The sequence below is a fragment of the Orbicella faveolata genome, unplaced genomic scaffold (assembly GCF_042242905.1).
Source record: "Orbicella faveolata isolate gen_17 unplaced genomic scaffold, um_ofav_v1 contig_12, whole genome shotgun sequence".
Classification (NCBI taxonomy): domain Eukaryota; kingdom Metazoa; phylum Cnidaria; class Anthozoa; order Scleractinia; family Merulinidae; genus Orbicella; species Orbicella faveolata.
In genome coordinates, this window is record NW_028301539.1 from 12,205,001 (window position 1) to 12,228,316 (window position 23,316).

The 23,316-nt window shown below is 38.9% G+C and overlaps 1 protein-coding gene and 1 long non-coding RNA gene across 2 annotated transcripts in view; both read left to right on the plus strand.

The window, feature by feature from the left end:
- The window catches only part of LOC110061508 (forkhead-associated domain-containing protein 1-like), a 38,797-nt gene extending 19,255 nt beyond the window's left edge, over window positions 1-19,542 (plus strand). Inside the window, exons 21-34 of the mRNA XM_020768341.2 lie at window positions 564-774; window positions 9,654-9,933; window positions 11,783-11,902; window positions 13,499-13,637; window positions 14,002-14,126; window positions 14,557-14,661; window positions 15,146-15,265; window positions 15,637-15,737; window positions 15,876-15,927; window positions 16,109-16,222; window positions 16,825-16,905; window positions 17,348-17,419; window positions 17,507-17,575; window positions 18,540-19,542. Coding sequence (XP_020624000.2) covers window positions 564-774; window positions 9,654-9,933; window positions 11,783-11,902; window positions 13,499-13,637; window positions 14,002-14,126; window positions 14,557-14,661; window positions 15,146-15,265; window positions 15,637-15,737; window positions 15,876-15,927; window positions 16,109-16,222; window positions 16,825-16,905; window positions 17,348-17,419; window positions 17,507-17,575; window positions 18,540-18,602 — 1,652 coding nt within the window. The 3' untranslated portion in view covers window positions 18,603-19,542. The remainder of the gene's footprint in view (window positions 1-563; window positions 775-9,653; window positions 9,934-11,782; window positions 11,903-13,498; window positions 13,638-14,001; window positions 14,127-14,556; window positions 14,662-15,145; window positions 15,266-15,636; window positions 15,738-15,875; window positions 15,928-16,108; window positions 16,223-16,824; window positions 16,906-17,347; window positions 17,420-17,506; window positions 17,576-18,539) is intronic.
- LOC149116684 (uncharacterized) lies at window positions 7,072-8,847 on the plus strand. Its single transcript, XR_016205444.1, has 2 exons — window positions 7,072-7,615; window positions 7,818-8,847. It is a non-coding gene; the product is annotated as an uncharacterized LOC149116684 (long non-coding RNA).
- Window positions 19,543-23,316: the final 3,774 nt, after the last annotated feature.

A 23,316-nucleotide genomic window follows, 5' to 3' on the forward strand; every position in this document is an offset into this window, starting at 1 on the left:
GTGTTATGTAGTGTACCATGTTGACTTTGTTTATTACAGTATGGGTTCCAATGATAGGGAAATAGCTATGTTGCAGTGTGAAGGTCCTTGGCCTACACTACTGCTGGGAGTCATAGTGGGTTGAATTGGTTGTTCGTTCCCATCCTTGCTCCGACCGAGGGGTTTCCCTTTTGTACAAAAAAAAAACTTTGCCACATGTAAATTCTATCTGAATGAAGAGCTCGCATGAAAATGGGCTTTCTTCTATTGGCATAGAATTTTATGCATTGGATTTTTCTTAGTACGTACCGCAACTAGTAGTGAGTTATGGTCAGTTTCGATGTACATTTAAGTTTTGGTTATTTGCCTGCTCCATCTGAGATTTCAGTGACTGCACCTTGCAACGCCAACAACATTTGCATAACAGGCTCTCAAAGTGTCAAGCGAAAACATTTACGTGTTGAGTTTCATCACAAATGTGAATCTTTAAATTCGGTAGCATGTTATGCTGAACTTCTTTTGGCAACCCCGTTAACAATTTACTGCAATCAAGCAAGTTCAGTTGTTTTTTGTTTTTGTTACAGGGAAGAGTCGACCATCTTCACCGCGTAAAGAAATTTCTCGACCCTCCTCCCCTAAGAAAGAGCCTGTGACGTCTTCTAGACCTCAGTCCCCAAGAAAAGATCCAAAACCACAGACAAGATCAGTCGAGACTGAGACTGTGCCCCAGACAAGCGTGGAAGCTACTTTACAGTCAGACATCTATAAACTAGAGCAGCTTGTCCTGTTGCTAAGGTAATTGGCGCGTATTTTTGAACGTGAAAGAAATGGACTGTTGGTCATTACTATGCAAAAATTATGTTAGTTTATTTCTTGCGTTCTTGTTTGAAGGTCGCGGAAATAGCGTTTTCTTTTCTCAGCGTTTTCTTTTAACCATTTACAGAATAACCTACTGCCTTACAGCTGACTTCCTAGTTGCTCGTCCTTAATTTTTGAATCTACGGCCGGAGGGCTGTAGATTCTATGTCATCGAGCGTGTCCGTTAACCAAAAATGTGTAACAAAAGAATATTCGTACTTAATCAAACTTCGGATGTGCGAAGATCGCTTCCCGATTAATGCCCGAATGACCGATCGCACGATTGAGAGCAACAAAATGAAGATTAGTCACGATTGATTTGTCGGTAGACTTTCGGTTAGTCAAACCTGTCAATGTTCGTAAGAGGGAGTTGTATGGCAAGCCGTTTGTAGCAAAATTTAATCCTTGCAATATATGTTTAATCCTTTAAATAACGGTTTTATTTAAAGATAGAAAAAGGCATTCAATCCAATGGTAAATAAAATTTTTGGTTCAATTCAATCTTTTAATTTTCACGATTCAATCCAATACCTGGAATATTGATTCAATCCAATACCTAAAATATTGATTCAATCCAATACCTAAAATATTGATTCAATCCAATACCTGGAATATTGATTCAATCCAATACCTAAAATATTGATTCAATCCAATACCTGGAATATTGATTCAGTCCAATACCTCGAATATTGGTGCAATCCAATACCTGAAATATTGATTCAATCCAATACCTCAAATATTGATGCAATCTTCCTGGGCCGAGCGCGGCCAACAGGAACGAGAGTAACTGAGCACTAGAGAGCACTGAAAACATGGCGGGCGAAGGAGAACTAGAGTTAGAAGTTGAGTTTCCTAAGTTTCTTGCAGACATCTTGGATAAAACGGAAATAATTTTTGAGAACTTTGACTCAGAAGTTGGAATCATGGAAGACCATTTCTTAAAATTCCTGTTGAGGTGCTCGAGGAACTTTGAGGACTAGGATTCATCTGGACAACGATAACAAAGATGATTGGAGTTTGGAGATGGACAATTCACAGAAGATTGACAGAGTATGGCTGAGAAGATATGAGGGGTTTCAACAACTTACCTGATAAGGAACCGAAATCATTCAAGAGTATGGATATAATTTCATTGCAGGTTTCTTTAAGTCCATTGGGTTACGGATTCAACGGAGAAGAATAAGAGAAAGGTTAGCAAAACTAGATCCCCAAAATACTGTCTTGAGATGGGGTGCGTAAATTCGCTTTGGCATCTGGATGGACATCACTCTCTGATCCGATGGAAAATATTAATTCGGCTGTATAGACGGATTTTCACGGAGAATAATGTTTTTGAAATGTAGTGCCAGCAATAAAGCAGAAACAGTTCTTGAATTCTTTCTGGATGCCGTTAAGAGAGACGGAGAATTTTGGCCTTCGAGAGTACGAGTAGATCATGGTGCTGAAAACGTTGGTGTGTGCGATACAATGGAGCAGGTTAGAAGAGAGAAGAGGGGCAGCTTCACTGCAGGGCCATCAACACAACCAACGAATTGAAAGAATGTGGAGGGATGTTTCCGTTGTGCTTCCCACTTGTACTTTTACACTTTTTGTAGTATGGAATTGTCAGGCATCCTGGACACTGATAATTCAGGGCATCTTTCCACCTTACACTTAGTTTTTCAACCAAGGATAAACCTTGCTCTTTGCCAGTTCACTGAAGCTTTCAACCACCAAAATGTAAGAACAGAAAAAAAACTGGTTGCCATACCAAATGTGGCTTAATCATATGATGCAGCCTGAAAACCCCCTTTCAAATGGAAAGTCATATGATTTTGAATACTATGGTGATGATCCTGATGGTCCAACTCCATTGGACAGTGATAACAATGTTATAGTTGAAGAAATTGACCTGGGACAACATGATTCATTGCAGTCATTTGTATTGGAAAGGGTAGATCCCTTAAGATAATCAAGTCAAATGGGAGTAGACATCTTCCAAGAGGCTCTAGAACTAGTGACAGTTAAACTTGGGCAACTGACAATTGTATAATACTACATGTGTGTGGGCTGGGTAAAGGAGATTATGGCCCTTAAAGTATTTTGGCAACTCAATTCACAACAGAAAACCTCACCCTGTATCAAGTAAATTATTTTCTCATCTTCCTTTTCATTGATATACAAAACTCAGAAACTGCTTGAATTACAGAATGCCTAACTTCTAGCAACACAACTAAACTGAAGAGAAATCAGGGCATTTGATAACTGCCATGTGCACTACTCTGCCTTGTAGATTTTTCAGGTGCTTATCAAAACATATGTTAAAATGTGGCAAGGTTAATTTGTTATCTTATTTTCAAAAGTACCCAGGAGACAAGACTAACCTCTTGGTGCACTGGCGTAATGGCTACTAACAGGACTCATGTCACTAGCCAAAACTAACCTTGCACCAGCCAGCCTTTTTCATACACAGCTTCACTGACTTTTTTATAAGAGTGGTCAATCTTGGACATTTCTTGTTGCATCTAAAATGTTAATAATAATCACTAAGAAAATTTCACTCCCACAAACACGAATCCTGTTTTTCTTCAATATGCTTATGTTCAATCTCTGATGTACTTTTATCAGTGTTGCCATTTTCTTTTATCTCCCTTTAATAGTTAAATATTTATCATATGCTTATTAAGGCAATTATTTCCATGAAATTCACTCATAGTTTCCCTGTTTTCATTAGTTTCTATTCTCTTCAGTTTTACTTTGTCAGGATAATTCTCAATTTTGTCTTCATCCAGTAGACCAGTACTCCATTCCATCATGATTGTCACAATGGCTAGTGAAAGTGCAAAATCTACTATTCAAAACTGAAATGTGTGGCTAGTTGGCAGTAGTGTTAGCCTTGAGCCCTGGGTACCCGATAATATTCACAACAAATTGGTGCCATGTTTGTAATAGAATATCAAGAAAAACATCGTTTTTAGGAAAGAAGTACCACATGTGGGTTAAATAATGCAAAACATGAGACAACAACATTGAAAAACTTAAAACACATCCCAATGTTCAATGATTGCTGTCTTGTAAAATGTAAAGGTTCTTATTTCAAAAATAACTTAAAGCCAGGTTTACACAAGCAGTTTTTGTGAGAAACATGTTTGACTGTGCACACGGCACAGCAAAAATTTTGTTTACAGTTCAAAGTTTAGTGTGCCAGTAATGATTGGACAGCAGAAATATGCACAATACCAAAGACCAATGTGGTAGCAAAATTTGCCACAGTTTATGTTATTTGCCACAAAAAGCTAGCACACACAGCTTTTAATAAACAAATATGTTTGTCTCATAAAAATTGGTTAACTTACATCTACAAAAGCGGCAGTAATAGAATCTAAATTTTCCGTGTCCCTTGTGTCTCGGTTGTAGCAACGTCTCATTTACCTAAGCAGACTAATGGTTTGATCAAGAACTTCGGCGTGCGCTTCTGCAACTTCTGAGTCAAAATTCTCAAAAATTATTTCCGTTTTATCCAAGATGTCTGCAAGAAACTTAGGAAACTCAACCTCTAAATCTAGTTCTCCTTCGCCCGCCATGTTTTCAGTGCTCTCTAGTGCTTAGTTACTCTCGTTCCTGTTGGCCGCGCTCGGCCCAGGAAGATTGCATCAATATTTGAGGTATTGGATTGAATCAATATTTGAGGTATTGGATTGAATCAATATTTCAGGTATTGGATTGAATCAATATTTTAGGTATTGGATTGAATCAATATTCCAGGTATTGGATTGAATCAATATTTCAGGTATTGGATTGAATCAATATTTTAGGTATTGGATTGAATCAATATTTTAGGTATTGGATTGAATCAATATTTTAGGTATTGGATTGAATCGTGAAAATTAAAAGATTGAATTGAACCAAAAATTTTATTTACCATTGGATTGAATGCCTTTTTCTATCTTTAAATAAAACCGTTATTTAAAGGATTAAACATATATTGCAAGGATTAAATTTTGCTACAAACGGCTTGCCATAGAGTTGGTTGTCAAAACGGAGAAAAAAAATGCGAATTTACCAGCAGAAGCACAGCGTTACGGAGCATTATCAATGACTACGATCTCTAACCGCTGACCGGGCGTATGACATTGCAGACTCGTTTTCCCACGCTCTTCGAAGTGACACGAATTGGTGAGTAGACAAGTGTTCTATATTTTTATGATATAACCAGGTACAGCTATCAGCGAATGCGCCAAAACATTGTTCTCGAATGATCTTGCATGATTTTGAGTGGTTTCCGAAAGGTTTTGATTGGAAATATGATTGTTACGTGCCTTCAAAGCAGCTATCGAGCAAATAAAGTGCGCATTTGCAAATTGATGTTTATTTCATGTTTTCATACAAGCCGGAACTCAACGTAATATTTGTTTTATTATAAATATTTGTTTCAGCTACAGGCAGGATCGATTCTAAAACGCTCTGCTGACAAAAAGCTATCTGAACCAGGTCGATACAAAGAGCGTTCACAAATTCTTCATACGGAAATTCTGGATTCTTTCAATATTAAATACCGACAGATCTGTTCACCATCGTTTAAGCTTAACTGGATAATATTTCTATACTATCTCAAAGGGATGTCATTGGTTTTATGAAAAGCTTTTATGAAGCTAGAGATATCGACGTCGCCGTCCTATACGAAAATTACATATCTTAAAGCATTTTGCCTTTGGCGACACGGCACGCGAAAGTTTATTTCCCGCGTCCACTGCCGTTCCCGTCTTGGCCTTCCCGTCCTTGGATCGTATAAAGGTCCCTAATGTTGCTTGTGATGCAGAGGACATGCCCTGCACTCAAATTTTAAAACAGCATTTCGAAATGTAGAACAGAATCTGCAATCAGGCCGATTACATCGATCACTGGGCGACTCAAATAGCACAGAAATCACGAATTCACCGTTCGCGGTAATTCATTCCTCTCAAGGAAACTCGAATCCCTTTAGAGGGATTATTCAGGCCTTTTAAGGGATAATTCGACCCTTTCAAGGGATTATACAGCCCTTTCGAGGGAGTACGCATCCCGTTCGAAGGATAATGCAGTCAGAACACAACGCAGTCAATTCCACCGCGATTACGTGGGAGTTCCTCTTAAGGAGATATGACTCTCTTAGTAGAGTGCAAACAAAAAGCTTTAGTTGACGAAATCATGACCTTGGAGAACACATCCACAGAAGCTATGCCTGGTCATTATGTAACTAGTATTTTTTCTCCAAATACTCGGAGTGAAAGCCAATCTTCCCAGTGTTTACACTTAGGCAAGGTACATGTAGGAGTAAATCTTTAAGAGCAGCTTCGCCTAAATATCAACTAGACTTGGAAATAGCGAAAAAATCGAATTTCTTCAAACTCGCCCAGAATGAAGCCCTACGGGCACTAGTTACAAAAATATCGTTTTAAGTTCGATAAATCAAAAATTATTTTTTTCCGCAATTTTTTCGTTTCGATGCCCCAAATCGGCCAAAATCCATCGAAAATGAGCGGCATATTCAGAGGCTCGTAAACGCAAAAGCAAAAATCTTCATTACAAACTGATTGCACGTCGTATTTGTACTTCCTTTCTTGTCTATTTAGAGCTAAATAGATCGTGATTTGATTAGAACTTAAATATTTGACGAATTTTTTAAGTTAACGACCCAAGACAGCTTTACAAGAGGTCTACATTTAGCCTATTTTCAAATGCTAAAAAGGCGTTCTGGTACACGGCTTTTCCCGAAATGACTAGTTTGGTCTGAAAGAGCATTGTTTCTTCTTCAAATTACTGAAATAAAATTTTTGGGTAAATAAAATCGTGAGCGCTGAGATAGCGAACCAAATGCAGCACTTCGTCCTGAAAACGTGACCTTTGACCCAAGCGTAACGAAACCAATTACTGCAAGAAAACCCGAAAGAAAAGCAAACGTTCCGTTATTTTGAAACAATTTCTAGTGATATCTCTCCGAAACCATGATTGCAAGAAGCTATTTCCAGATATGAAATCTTGCAGGGTCAAAGACGGAGCTAAAGGGCGCATTTTGACACAATAACTTTGTTTGCCGAGAATTGAATTGCAGTCAATTCCAGTGAAATTTGCAAACTTGACGTATGTTAGCCGATACTTACCTGAATATTTATATTAATAGAAGAGTCGTCTTCTTGGATTAACCTTCAAAAGAGGCTGGACCCAGATTTGGAAAGCTCTAAAAGAAGAAATGTTTAATATTCCGTCACCTACCCGATGCTATAGATTCCATGCACATGCCAACCGCATGTTTGTCGTAAAACCAACTGAACTCCACTGACAGTTTCCATGGGCAACCCCAAAATAAACAATCCCAAAAAATGTAAAGTGAAATTGGCTGTCTTCATGAACAGTTAGAAGCTAGAGTCAAGTTCTATTGCCTTTAAAAAGTGCTTGATTTTATTTGTTTGCGTCGACTTTGTTCACTACTCTCACGTTCGAAAGCCGCGAATCGGTCACGCCAAAACAGTGGAGACCGTGCAGACTGCAGACACTTGTTTGGGCTTTTCATTGTGACTCCTTCTTTTGGGTCTAGTTACAAAATAGTGTTAAATATATCTGAAAGTTTGTCATTTATCCACAGGCTGCACAAGCGCAGTATTTGACTTTTGATTCAATAGACAAACGCGTACAAGACTTTGTATGGGAAACTTACTCAGTCTGCACGGTCTGCAGTGTTTTGGCGTGACCGATACTACGCAGTATTCGAACGTGACAGTAACGACTGAGTGAACAAAGTAGAATCAAGCTTTTTTAAAAGGTAATGGAACTTGACTCTAGCTTCTAACTGTTCATGAAGACAGCCAATTTCACTTTACATTTTTGGGGATTGTTTATTTTGGGGTTGCCCATGGAAACTGTCAGTGGAGTTCAGTTGGTTTTACGACAAACATGCGGTTGGCATGTGCATGGAATCTATAGCATCGGGTAGGTGACGGAATATTAAACATTTCTTCTTTTAGAGCTTTCCAAATCTGGGTCCAGCCTCTTTTGAAGGTTAATCCAAGAAGACGACTCTTCTATTAATATAAATATTCAGGTAAGTATCGGCTAACATACGTCAAGTTTGCAAATTTCACTGGAATTGACTGCAATTCAATTCTCGGCAAACAAAGTTATTGTGTCAAAATGCGCCCTTTAGCTCCGTCTTTGACCCTGCAAGATTTCATATCTGGAAATAGCTTCTTGCAATCATGGTTTCGGAGAGATATCACTAGAAATTGTTTCAAAATAACGGAACGTTTGCTTTTCTTTCGGGTTTTCTTGCAGTAATTGGTTTCGTTACGCTTGGGTCAAAGGTCACGTTTTCAGGACGAAGTGCTGCATTTGGTTCGCTATCTCAGCGCTCACGATTTTATTTACCCAAAAATTTTATTTCAGTAATTTGAAGAAGAAACAATGCTCTTTCAGACCAAACTAGTCATTTCGGGAAAAGCCGTGTACCAGAACGCCTTTTTAGCATTTGAAAATAGGCTAAATGTAGACCTCTTGTAAAGCTGTCTTGGGTCGTTAACTTAAAAAATTCGTCAAATATTTAAGTTCTAATCAAATCACGATCTATTTAGCTCTAAATAGACAAGAAAGGAAGTACAAATACGACGTGCAATCAGTTTGTAATGAAGATTTTTGCTTTTGAGTTTACGAGCCTCTGAATATGCCGCTCATTTTCGATGGATTTTGGCCGATTTGGGGCATCGAAACGAAAAAATTGCGGAAAAAAATAATTTTTGATTTATCGAACTTAAAACGATATTTTTGTAACTAGTGCCCGTAGGGCTTCATTCTGGGCGAGTTTGACGAAATTCGATTTTTTCGCTATTTCCAAGTCTAGTTGATATTTAGGCGAAGCTGCTCTTAATCTTTAATCAGTATACTTATCAGTTGCTCCATGTAGGAAAAGAGACAGAGAACCATCTAGATTACCACGTGAAGTTTTAAAATCAGTTAAACACAGAAAAGTAAGAGGCAGAATTAAACATTTCTTGAAGAAAAGTGTTCCCGTTTCATCTGTATTATTCACTGTGGCTACCGGCTGTGAACTATGGATTGTCAAGCTTGCTCATGAAGAAGAGTCTGTTTTCACTCGATTTTTTTAAACAAAATTTGAACAAGAAAAGTGTTGGTCTTCTGGTAGGAATTATAAATGTTATCCAGAATTTTTGTCCGAGTTCAGTTTGATAATAAGAACTACCTCTTGTCAGAAAAGAAGCTTTTGTTATCTGGAGACATTGAATTAAACCCAGGTCCTGCAGAGATTCCTAATCCATTTACCTACGGCCGTGGATTCATGTGCGCATCGAACACCTATTTTTATAGACTGATAGTGGCTTATGGCTTCTCCTTTCTTCTCTTAACAGTGGGTATTACAGCGGATAGTAACAGCGGGTTTCAGCTTATTTGTTACTAGAATTTCTCCTTTTTCTTTCTTTTAATCACTGAAAGGAAAATATCTGATACATTCACCTGTTGAGGCTGTGTCTGTTTTGAAACCTGCAATCGCATTTAAATGAGTGGTGGGAGAAAAAGGAAGTGCAAGCTTTGAGGTGTTTGGCCTCTAAAACAGTTATGGAAACGGACTTATGTCGTGTTATGGCGTGGACTTATCCTGCAGCGGTTTATGGGGGAAGAGCAAGAGGCAGCACGCGCACGCTGTCGCGCTTGGCGCTCTGTCCCACTTAGCCGCGTGTTCTGCAGGCTAGCATGTTTTTATTGCAATACTCTTGAGTTTCTGGGGTGAGTTTGGAATTAAAACGTTTATTTTCAAGTAACAACTGAAATGTTTGTTAAACGTTTCCTAGGCGGGAAGCAGCCCAGGCGAAAAAGGAAGCTGAGAGTCAAGGAGATGTAGTACAGGCGTTAAGACGAGATCTGGCTGGTGCCGCCGCGCGCATGTCCGACATGGCGGGAGAGTTGAGTGATAAACAGAAACAAAAACTCGAGCAATACGAGGAACGAATCCGAGATCAAGACAGCGAGCTGGAAGGACAGAGAAAACAACTGATGCAGTTATCTGCTTTGGTCGATGAACAACAAAAAGAAATCAATTCTAGGGAAGACAAACTCACAGAGCAACAGAAAGTAAGTATAGTTAAAACCCAACAAAATATTACATCCCTAGGCTTGTGCTCCCCTTCTATGTTCGCGTCTGTGTTTCCTTACAACAATAGCTAGCAAAAACAAAAGAAATTGGAAAATTTGGGCTAACAGTTTCCTTGAAACTAACTAAATTTCACATATCTTTAAAGTGGTACTATGATCAAATTTTGACTCCTGATTTTTTTCGGTGTATTACATAGAATGGCATGAACTCGACCACTGCAACTCTCTTTTGTACAATGTACCGAAGTGTGCTTTAAAAAAGCTCCAGTCTGTTCAGAACGCCGCTGCCCGACTTATCACCTGTTCCCGAAAGTACGACCACATCACTCCAATACTGAAAGAATTACACTGGCTTCCTATTTCTGAACGCATTAAATTCAAGATTTGTTACTTACCTTTAAGGCTCTTCATCAACAATCTCCTGTCTACATTCAAGATCTAGTAGCGTACTACCAACCTTCCAGAATCCTCCGATCATCACACTTATTACTTCTTAACCCCACAAATTTTCACCTGAAGACATATGGTTCTTGAGCTTTTGCTGTTTCCGCTCCTGAACTCTGGAACAGTCTACCTGTTTCTATCCGCTCATGTGACAATCTAAGTTCTTTTAAATCTAAACTCAAAACTCATCTTTTTAAGAAAACTTATTATTCTTAGCGATTTTTACTTTCTATTACTTTCTTAAATGCACATTTTTAATTATTAAGATTAGTACAGATCATTTTGGCGAATTGTACAGCGCCTAGAGCAGGCATGGATAGGCGCTATATAAATATTTATTTATTATTATTTATTATGAAAGAATAAAAACGCCGTTTACAGTTTGCAAATATCTGCATTAGTTCCGGAGATATTTAAGTTTGAAAAATGTGTAAAATATGCAAATGAGATAACTGATGACGTCATATACTCAACCCAATATTATATCAAGTATATAAATAGAGCTATCTTGGCCAATTTGCAGCACAGACCAATGAAACCCGGTAGGTTAATAGTTCTACAGGCAACACACTTACGGCCATAACAAATTCTGTTTCCATGGCAACTCACTCTTTTCCAGTCCCACCCACTTGATTTCAATATTTTAGTGATTTTCAGCTCGAAAAACATTAAACAAGGCCATGAACTTGACCTAACATATTCATATACTTGCTAGATCATGCATATGAGGCACCATTAGCAAATGTCAAAATGGAATGCCAAAGGTGGCCAGAAAAGCCATTGATATTGGGGAGGTCTGGAACCAAGTATGTTGCCATGGTAACAAAACTGTCATGCTCGTATTGTGGAGCACAGTTAGAAGAATGTTACTGCAATGAATCAAACATTTCTGATACAAATTGGCTGAGATATCTTTCTTCATTACATTTCATGAAAATTTGGTTGAGTGTATGACGTCATCATTTGGCTAATTTGCATATTTTAAAAACTTGAATATCTTTGGAATGAAAAGATATATTTGAAAAATAGTAAACAGCATTTTTCTTCTCATACAGAGTACTTGTTTATGTCTTAAAATGGCTTAGATAGGAAAGATAAGATTTTCGTCATAGTACCACTTTAAGCATACGTTATGCATTGATTACTTCCCATTCTTGGAAGTTTAGTTTATCGCGATAGTAGTTATCTTTGTTTTAGTTTTTGAAAATCATTTTGTTGACTGGACGCTATTCCTGCCAGTCGGGAACAGAGTTCCCGAAAATTTGTATCCGATCAATTGGGCTAAATCTTCGTGATGTTCTCGGATCAATATCAATACAATACAATAGCATATCTGTGTTGCTGTGTTATTTCGTCTTTACAGTTTGCTATTTTCTTTTCATAGGCGTTATTAAAGCAAAAGCGAGACACTGCCAAGAAAGGAACTGAACTAATCGAGTACAAAGAGCAACTGGCGACACAAATTGAAGAGCAAGAGGAGAAGTTACAAATGATCGAGAGAGAGGTAAGACAATGTATCTCTTATTGTTTGATTCATTACTATAGTGCCTGTATATCATTTAAAACTTCATGGCTTCGTGGTCACTAATGTCATTGGTGTTCTTGCTTCTCACAGATTCTTAGTTTTAAACAGTTTTAGACAATGAAATAATTCAGTTGCTTAATTCACTTTGTGTTGCTATCCCAGACAGTATTTGACCTTTCCTGCTAAGACTGTCCTGGTTTTCATGGTTACTCAAGACCCTGTGGGATTTTATGCCAACGTTTTTCGTTTCACCCTTCAGTTAACGTCGATTAAGTTGAAGGACACCAAGTTTCAAAATACAAACTACAGTTGTATGAACTTTTTCTAATATTCTTACGCCGGCTTCTTTCACGTTTTCACTTCAATGGAGATAAGGTTGTAACGAAATAAGATACGAACGGTTGCGTGACAATTCAAGACGACCTCTGTTACTCTGTTATGAATTATAGGTTTTCAAAGGTCATTGCGTCAACGTCTTATTATACAAGGTTTCGAACGCATTTAGCAACTAGAAGAAATGCAATAAACGCGTGGAGGAAAACAGTGAAACTCAGACTCGCTTGAGCCACTTAAAAACAGCCGAAAACACTTCCGTATTTTTGACTGCTAAATACGCATATCGTATATCTTATTAACCAAGCGTGAGGGCCGTAGAGATATCGGCCTCAGCTACTGACAGTGCGGATCGTGGTTCAGTACAAAAAACACCAAGGACTTATACTCTCCCAATACGGCCCCGAGCAAGCTTACTTTTATAATAAGAGATTTATTGCACGATTGAAAATGTCAAAAAGAGAAGAAGGAAGAGAAAGTTGGGAGAAAACGAAAACCCACATTTTTAAATACGTGGAAGTTAATTCTTTTAGAATAGTAAGTCGTGAAACTACAAGAAACTTATGAGTAGTGGCGTGGATCATTTAACTTGGAAAATATAGGAGTTCTGTTTGGTGGATTTTTGAGATTGGTCCTCTAAAGAAACTTGGTAGTGTAATAAATGTGCTCACGAAATGAGCTGGGGATACCTGTGGCATTTTTATTTATTGGCTCTTCTGTATTCTGTATTAATGATTACATGATGTTCTATCCATGTTTGACCACAGTGACATGGAAAAAGTTACCACTTACTAAATTTTCCTTTGTCGTCAGTGACTGAAACTTATCACGTGGTACGATCTTTCGCGGGAATCACTGTATTTAACAGTTAGATGCTGAGCTCGAGGTTTCTATTGGCGGCTAGTTTTATAGTTCAGAAACTTCATGAAAACTCGAAGTTGACACCATTTTCAGGAGATCTTGGCGCTGTCTATCGTTTACCTGATAGTCGGGCGGTGGGCTTTGCTAATGATCGATCGATGCAGTTGGTCGACTTCTAAAAATTGTTTCAACTATGCGTTTCCGTGAAGTTTCTGAAACAAAAACGATGTTTTTCAATAGATTGGTCAGTTATTATCACAGAGACGGCTCGCTCTCGGTTGGCCTGGGTCTTTGCCCATCGTTAACTATCAGCAGATAGATACCAAGTACTGACCGTGAAATTGTTACTTAATCTACATTGAGGTTTGTTGATTGTCGTAGAATCTAAACACAAGTGAATTGCATGCCCAAGGACTGCGGTGTCGAGGAGAGAGACACGACCTTGTTATAGCGAGACAAAAGGAAGCTTTAGCGGACTTAAGAGATCGAACAAAGACACTGGAACAACTCAAACCACCTCGTAAGTTGGAAGTCATCTGCAAAATGTTAAGTGAAACGAAATCGTTTTGTTATCAAGGGTGACCCCGGTGAAACGAACAGTTGACAAACAACGGATATCATCGTATAATCTGTCTGTAATGTTGATATATTAAGGTTGCTCTGCATAAAACTGAAGTCATGACTATTACAAATCACTTGTCCATCTCAGCAAGGAATCACATCCAGAACTAAATTAGAATAACATAGCACATGGAGATTTGTTTTTTCGTTTAAACATGATAGATCTTGAGAACTTCCCTATGAGGAATGAAAACTGAGGGTCTTTAATTTAGCCTAGACGTAAAATTTTTGTTAAGCTTGACGAAAATTTTGTTTGCCTTCAGTTCCCAACCATGAACAAGCTCTACAGCAGATTGTGGCTCTTAAGAAAGAAGTCAGTGAACTGAGAGCGAAATTAGCTTCACAAGAGGAAGACTATCACAAAAGCGAGGGTGAAATGCATGCTGAGGTATTATGGATGGTATTATGAATTCCTTGCTCTACTAGGTAGAGCAAGGAATTCCATGCCCTCGTTGTTTAACGTACAAATTACTGGCAATATAAAATTCATGGACCTAAGTGGCTTGATTTTCTCCTGGGCTGAGTACTTGGGTAGTCCACAGTGTTGTAGGTGAGGTGCCACGCTTAGCGTATAAACCCCATAGGGTTGGTAGCTACCTCCGGGGTCTTATATGCAATGTCAGTGACGACAGAGCGGAAAACCGCTGTGATGTGTGGCAGCGGAAAGTATGCGCGAAAATCGGTTGAGAAACACCAATTGGCTGCAATCCTTTGAAGGTCGTACTACGAAAGGTATTTTATATTAAATTCCTGTACCCTTGAGTAAGATAGTGAAGTTGAATTGTTGGTGATATAGTTTTCTTTTTAACCCCAAACAGTTGAGAATTCGTCGTGAGCAAGCTTCCTCTAGCTTGGCCGAGACAGAAGGGGAGAAAGGTGCTCATCGGCAGACAAAAGAAGCGCTGGACTTGAGTGAAAAAACGGTCAGTTGGCTTCTTGCCACAGTGTACTTAACAATACGCTCTGGATAGCTACTATTTGTACTTTTTACAGAAAGAGCAGTTTGAAAGGAGCTGTGTTTTATCCTTGCTGAATCGACGCCAGTGTGATTTATTTCATAAAACTAAAATACAATTTCATTCATTGGGCCCTTTCGGTGGATAAGTCAAGAATAGCTCACAAAAGCGGGTGCATATCAGCGTTACTTCGTGCTATCCCCTTATCCTTCCATCTCCTCATCCTTCCATCACCTGCTAGCCTGGTACCAAGTAACTCAGGCTTGAGAGGACAACAACGAGCGATCACAGAAGACCGGCTTTATAGTTAGAAAGTTGCTTAGTGTTAATTAATACTACCTTTAGAAATCAAATAGACACATTAAAATGAGTTGTATATTTAAGTCAGTGTCATTGTTTCTTTACAAATTCTCACTAAGTGTTTTTTTTCCATTGTTATCACGTGCAACAGTATCTTAAGTTAGCTCGTACACTCGGAGCATTGCTAGAAATTGACCCGGTACCAGGCTGTCGCTCGATGGCGCATCTACCTGTGGAGGAACGAGAAAGACTGGAACTGGAGAGGACGAAGGTACTTTGCAACACAAAATCTTGTTATTTTCCAACTCTTCGTGTACCGTCGTTCTGTACCTTTATCCTGTTTACTTTAACATTTACATTGGATTCTTGCAAAATCACCCTGGGACATAAGCGCAAGATTAAACAAACAAAATTTCAATACAAAAATACCCTAACCCTAACCCTGAATATATAGGGAAAGCTCAAATAAATGGAATAGAATTGCAACAAATAAATGTGGTCAGAGATGGGCCTTTAATTTTGTGTAGGAGTCTATCGATAAGTAATCAGTAATGTATCTTTCTTACTACTTAAAAAGTAGTTTACAGGAAGTGTTAACATTATCCAAGTTAACGTATCTTCTTCTTGTCTTTGACCTTCTAGGCTGTGGAACTGATGGTTTCCAAAGTTCAACAGATGTACGAGCGAATGGAGCGGAAAGTTCAACTGCTGGGGTCATATGAGGATGACTTAGTGCATCTCAGGTTAGGAAATGCATGTCATTTTTCTTGAAAAGAGACGAGTAAGTTCTGATTGAGAAAAGGATGGATATTCAAATGTGGATGGTCATCACATCACTACCACACGGGTGTGGACTAACCAATATTTCTCTTGCATCGCAGAAAGAGTGAGACCATGGCAGGACAGAAAACAGCAGAGGCGACAGGCCTGAAGGTTTGACTTGTTACTTTATTATATGGCACACTCTAACACTTCCGCAATAACGAGGAAAATGAAATATTACTGCTATAATTTTGTCCTGTCAATGTTTTGGATTGTCTTCAATCCCGTTGTTCTTTTGCATTTTGTTCAGCTAATAGCGCTGTTGCTCATTTTCTTGTTTTATGTGGTATAGATGGATGTTCGAAATCGCCAAGAAGAAATTTCTTACCTGAGAGCGTCAATGACCAGACTACGAGACGAGCTGGATCAACAACGAAGACTGAACGTCTGTTTAAAAGAAAGAAAGGTAAGGCTTTTAAAACTTGTGGTTGGACTCATTCGAATGAAGTGATTCCACATTCAAGGAATCGAATTTAAAAGATCCTCGCGGAATTTTCCACCAGCCTGCGTGACAGAGAGTTTGTGCCTGTCATACCTCCATTAACAGTCCTGACGTCTTACTGCTGCTACATTTTATTATTATTATTATTATTATTATTATTATTATTATTATCGTTATTATTAATACAACATGAACTACAATAGGACGATTGAAGGAGATACAAAAGATAATACAGAAGGTAATGTGTGTTACAAAAAAAAAAAAAAATACAAAAAATACACAAAAAAAAGAATTACAAACTATTACATGGCTGCTAATGGCTTCATGAGGGTGTGAGGTGTTGGTTGTTTTTCGCATTGCCCTGCTCCGTCCAAACACGAGTTAGGATGGACGACGGACACGTCAAAGTTCGGTTGTTTGATTTTCGGAGAACTTGGGAGCACTTTAGTGATGTAAATAGTCGTAAAACGTAATTAAGGTCATTAAGAAACCTTAGATACATGGTTACGGAATGATGACGTTTGACTGCAATCACCATAATCCAATGCGTGTTATGCTTTGTACAGAAATTTGCCATGGACATGGATGAACGGGATACCAAGAGATCAACTCACAGTTGTTATATGGACGAACATACGCGGTACAAGGTAACTTATCCAAGGACAGGCTGAGTAAAACTGCTACAAAGTGATATATGTTTTGCGGTCTACAGTTATTAAACGCAGCTGAATTTAACCGAAAGTCTGTAAATCACCCACTGTTTCTGGATACATTGGGTTAGTCACGTGCTTAGTTCTGACGTTGTCTAATTGGGGACGAGACAGCAATTTTTACGTTGTCATTTGGGCCATGTGAAAGTGCAACAATTTGCAGATATCAAAGGCGTTTGTTCTCCCGTTATACAGTAGGTGACTAATTCCTGTTACTGCTAAATAGATCCAGGCTGAGATTTATGTGCGTTTTGGGGTGATTTATAAACGTCTTGCCTGGTGTAATTTCCGGCCTTTGAGTTTAAATTAAGTTCCTTATAGTAAGTTATTTTACCTTGAACTCGTGGATATGAGATTGTTTCTCTTCTTTCTCTTCTAGGAAGAACTGAAAAAGAAAAAAGCAGCAGAGAAACTCAAACGAAAAAATTATGAAATAGAATCCCTAAAAAAGGTATTCGCTTGCTGTTTTTTTTCTTCTATAGGGGAATCGTTAGTAACGTTACTTTTCATCCTATTAATCTGTTTTAATTCCCATCAGGAACTGATTTCCGCTGACCGGGAACTAAACGAGACCGCTGTCAAGCTGCAGCTTCTTGAATCCAGTAGAGTAAGTTAACAGCTGTGGTGTATGCCTTACAGTGAAAAAGGATGAATGATATCCCTACAGGCCTTACAGTAAGAAAGGATGAATAATATCCCTACAGGCCTTACAGCAAGAAAGGATGAATAATATCCCTACAGGCCTTATTACAAAGTAAATCCCTCTCAAGTTATTTTTAGATTACTTCGGACTTCAGAAATCCCTGTAGAGTATTGAAATAGGCAATCCTGTGACGCGAATTTTACTGACGTGGACAGCCAATGCGGCTTTACAGCAGTACGCTTTTTTATCCTCCGCGGTAACAGTATCGGTAACAGTATTGGTAACAGTATCCGCAAAAGGTCTGGATACCAAATTTATCGTAAGTAACTTGAGAGGAGACACTTTGACAATTAGGCCTGTATGGAGGGTTAACTCACTTACGCTTCATAGAGATTGAAAGAAACGGGTTGAAGACCTGGCCGCGTTCATTGTACTTTGCTCTGGGGGAAGATACTTTTCTACTGTCTCCCGTAACCTACGTTAAGAGATAGGAGCGGAGTTAAGGAGTACGAAGGGCGGAGAGGAGTACTGACTAGCATAAGCAAAGCAAAATTCGTTAGTGAATGTCAAACGTTCAGCCCTGCTCTAAAACTATGATTGTCCGGGTAACTTGCCTCTCAACGGCTGAAGCAATCGGAGTTGCACGGTTTCGGGGTAAAGTAGAGTTCTGTGTAAGATCAGTCTCACAGGTGATTGACATGGTGACGCATCTTACGCGGCCTTATTGCTAAGCACTCCTTCACTCCTTCCCCCACCCCCGGCGCCTCCTGCCAAACGTAAACGTCAAGAAACGTGCTGCTTGTAGCAGGATGTATTTCACTTGACCGTTTCTTGTGGCCCGCACGAGACAAGTCTTACGAAATACTGACTCATGGGACACTAACTAAAGATTCTTGAGTTGTGACGTAGTTTTTTTTTTCTGTTGTAGAATTTAACAAGTGCTCGAAGTGCCCACAGTGAGGACAGTGTTCTGTTAGATTATGATGAATAATAATCACGTGCATTCTACAGTACTGCCCTCTACCATGCGTGATTTTCTCCTCACGAGCGAGAATTATGTTCATGCATGTGACAGTCACGTGGTCTCGCCAGATCTCGTGTCTTCAGCCCGCAACGAGTACTTGGCTTTATCCTGCTTCAGCAGTTTACTGTGACGTTGTAACGTGTTTAACGACAAAAACGGAGAATGTCGAATACCTTCTTTTAATGGATTATTGAGTTACAAGATAAGAGCAAAGTAAGAGAGACAAAATAGCAATAATACAAAAAGGTCGCGAAAGACGCGGCTTGTGTTCAAAGCGAAGTTGTTCATACATCATGAGCCAGTCAACCTAAGAGCGGCGTTCACGTTTACAAAATCATTTTAGTTACACTATGTTAATAAAGTGACAGCGTTTGTCAACATACTCGGATTTTATTGTAAATACGACATTAATGTACCTAGTAATAAATTATAACGTGTTTAAATTTAAAAATCTTTTGAAATCATAGTTTTTTTCTCGTCGTATTTTTTCTGTGGCAGTCATTGGAGAGTTAATTTGGTTTTCATGACCAAAGGAGTGAAGAGTACGGGGCACCAACTTTCCTTTGATTCCCACAATACTTATTTGTCTTTCACAGACCATCTCTAGGATCCTGGAGAGAGCGATATAAATAAGACTGGTAGCCAGATTGGCATACAGTGATGGTTCACGAATCTACATTTACTGAACTAGGAGAACAGGTTGATCTGTTCGGCTCAAATAAACGAGTAATTTTAAATTTCGCCTTCTCAGGGAGCTGTCGTTTATTTGAATCAGGAGTTTATTCGGGATCTCGCGTTAAATCCGAAAAATTAAATGCTTCTTCGAGTTCTTAAAAGGAGCAACTTTCTTTCATTCACTTACGTAATGAAATATTATTGAATCAATAAAATGACATTTTTCAGTCAATAGCTAGAGTATTTACTAGCACTGTTGTGTCCCATATCAGTATTTTTTGTATTTTTTATGAGCACAAGGCTTTCCCGCGGCAGTGCAAGAACCGCAACCAAATCTGAACCGACTTAAAGAATTTCATTCAATGCAACCTTAAAACTCTTAGTGTGTACGAAACCGGAAAGTTTTTTAGTTATAGAAACATTAGGGACTCTGTAGCATAAAAGTTGTGAGTAACGAGCTTAGGCAAACAGTGTTTTTTTCCAGATTCAAAGCCCGAGAAAACCTAACCCTTAAACGTCAAATGTTTATCACGCTTGTCATATGGGACAGGCAGGTTGTCATTTTCGTTCACGAGTTAGCTCACAGACGCCTTTGATTAACAAATATATTGTGATGATAATGATGATGATGATACAAGTTTTTCCCTTATTATATTACGATAACGCAAAGAGCTTCGTAAGTTTGTGCAATAACGTCAATTGGAGTTGTACCCTGCCATGAGCGTGGGAGATGCATAGGATAAAACCGCGATGCAGTGTTTACCTTGGATAACCCACCCGTGACATGATTTTCGGTATACTGAAAAATCAAGTCACTCCATGCATCAAGAGAGAACATTACGTGACTAGTATATACTGAAGGCAAGCCTTCAAAAGCTCAGCAAACCCGCTGGTAAAATTAAGCGTTCGACTTGTGACACATCTGAATCATGAACGACTTCGTTTGCTTTCTTTGCGCGCGCTAATTAAACGCGTCATAATAGCATAGTATTTCTTCCTGTTTGCTTTATTTGACTGATTAAGCACGGATGGACTTCCCTTCCCTTTCAGCTTCTTATTTCTGAAACATTTCCTCATGAAGTTTCAATCAAGGATAGGATCCACCAGATACGGCTATGGAAATCTTACCAGATGATATTTGGTTGGAGGTATTTACATTCCTTTCTCAGAGAGATCTTCTCAGAATTGCGCTCGTCTGTCGTACCTGGAACCGCCTGTCACGTGACAGCTCACTTTGGTCTTACCTTGATCTTGAACCACTCGCCAGATCACTGTCTAATAATGTAATACAGAGGTTGATAAATACCATGTTTGCACCTCTTGGGAAACACCTCAGCCTCAATAAGAACCTTGTAACGACGGAGATTTTGCAAGGTTTGTTCGAACATTGCTATAGACTAGAAAGCTTGAGTCTTAATGACTGCAGGTTTCATTCAGCTGGACCTTGGTTCGAGCTCCGACCTGATCAGGTGGACACGCTGACTTTCTTGGACTTAAGAAACGCCAGTGGATTTGCTTCAGGAGTTGAGGATGTTTTAACAAAAGCTTACAACTTGAAATATTTAGGTAAGTTTAACATCTTGTGCCTGTGGTTCATACTTTAACGGGAAGCTTAGCATCATCCCATTATTATCCCATCTAACGTAGTTACAAATCTACTGCGTATTTTAACGGTTTTTTAATGGTTTTTTAACACTGAAGAAGGGTCATATGCCCGAAACGTCTGTGTTTTCATGAACATTTTTGACACTTTCCGATGTTTATACATCCAGTATCGCTTCAATCGTTTTTAACCAAGTGTCACGCATCAGCAACGACTTTTTAGTCTACCAATATACTAGCTTAGCATTATGCATATCTGAAGCTAAGAAATAACAGTTCTTTTTTTTTCTAATTTCACCAAACTTACTACGTTTTATGGACTGGGTATTCGTGTGCATTATTTTTCTTAAATAATTTTTTTTTTGACTTTGTGGATACCAAGGAAGGGCTGGTGCCGTGAACAAAAGAAACTTGTATTTCTGAAGCCATATTTTGCCGACTGACGACCGTGTATCAGAATCATGTTGTATTTGCATCTATTGAAATACCATAACATGCCATATTATCCCATGTCATACCATGTCATACCATGTTACGTACATATCAGTTACGTAATGTTTCTCGGGTGGCATACCGCAAAATATCCCACGATTGTGTTAATTTTTCAGTATTCCCGGGAGCCTTAGGGTAGGTGTGCATCCAAAAACAATATCAAGTTATGAACGAAAAACATTGTAAAGCTATTTATTTCTTTTCTTTGCTTACGATTAAAGGCTCTCTCAACATGATACACATTTAAACGATATGTGGCTTTTCCAAAATAGAATACCTGGATCCTTATATCATTTGACCTTAACTCCGTTTTGGCAAGTCAAACGTCAGAAAAGGTAGCCTACAAGCCTAGCCTTGACAACCTTTAAGAATGTTTTCACCCGAGTGCTTTTACCCGAATCATCAGCGTTTTGCCCGAAAAATTTCGAAAATTTCTGAAACTGGGGGGCTGGAACACCCCCCCCCCCCCCTGCCCGTACGCCTATGTCTCCGGTTCTTATTTCTAAGGGTGTTGGGAAACATTGCCATTGATCATTTGACTGTTGCCTCTAGGTCTTCACTCCTGTATTTGTACCAAACTGTTGATAAGAATGTTCATGACAAAGTACAACCTGTGTATTGTGGATTGTACGCATTGTGACTGGGTCACAGATGAAACTATACGTATCATCGCCGAGAACTCTTTATTTTTGGAGTCGATATGTGTGGCAAAATGCCGTAATGTGCAAGGACGAACATTGCCAACATTACTAGGAAAATGTTCGCGTTTAAAAACGCTTATTTTAGAAGGAACTCAATTACGAGACGAATATGTCAAGATGACGGATTGGGTTCAAACAAACATTACGGAGTTGAATGTACTAAGCTGTTATCGCCTGTCATTTTCTGGCCTGTCAGACGTGTTACCAAAGCTGAAGCGCCTGCGCTACTTGAAATGCGCGCTGACCGATGAGATCCTTCGATCGATCACGGACGGTTTTCCTTCACTGGAAGTTTTTTTCCTTCACCGTCGGTATCCTGTCACGGTACAGTGTGTTAGTGATTTACTATTTCACTGTCCAAGTGTAACTTGTTTGGATATTTCTTCAATTCCATTAGCGTTTATCTATTTTGAGAGCTTTCTTCCTTGCATGCCTCGGCTTAGGCTACTGAGTTTTGCAGGTAACGAACTCTTGGGTACCGAGAAAATTCTCCGTTCATTGGGTCGAAATTGTCTTGACTTGGAAGTTGTCTGTGTGAACTATTTCCATTCAGCAAACAACTTTGAAATCGAACGCTCGTTTGTGTTTTTAATGCAGAATTGTCGGCGGCTCAAAGAACTTATTCTAAACGGTTTATTTGTAAGTAATTTAGTGGCTTGCATTCAGAGCTTGGCATATCATGTGTGCAATAGGAAAGATATATCAATCGTAGAAAATAAGCACTTTTTTCTTCCAGGGCCACGAAATAGCTTAGACAATATTAAAAATGCTACGTATCAATAGTTGTGTCTGTTGTAGAAATTGTTATCTTTGTTGTTACATTTTTTGAAGAACGCGTTAGAACAATAAATTTTGCTGTTCACTAATCATGCTAAGTGTTTTCCAATCAGCACTTGAGGCGGTGTACTTATCAACGAGTCCCTTAGTAGGCTATTTCATTTGCCTCTGTTTCAAAACGAGTCCTCGTGCGAACCTTTGCATATGAAAAGGAATTTGACTTACATGAAAATAAACATGCAGGTGAAGAACACTTCCATACAAATGGTTTCGCATGACTGGTTTTGACATAGAGGCAAAAGGCGACTCAGAAAACATCAACAGTAAAATATATGCTGGTTCCCTTGATAAATGATACATTTTGTGCTTTTGACCTTGTTCGTGAAGCCAGGGAAGTGCCAAAGAAAATGTACAAAAAAGACCCTCTGCCTTGT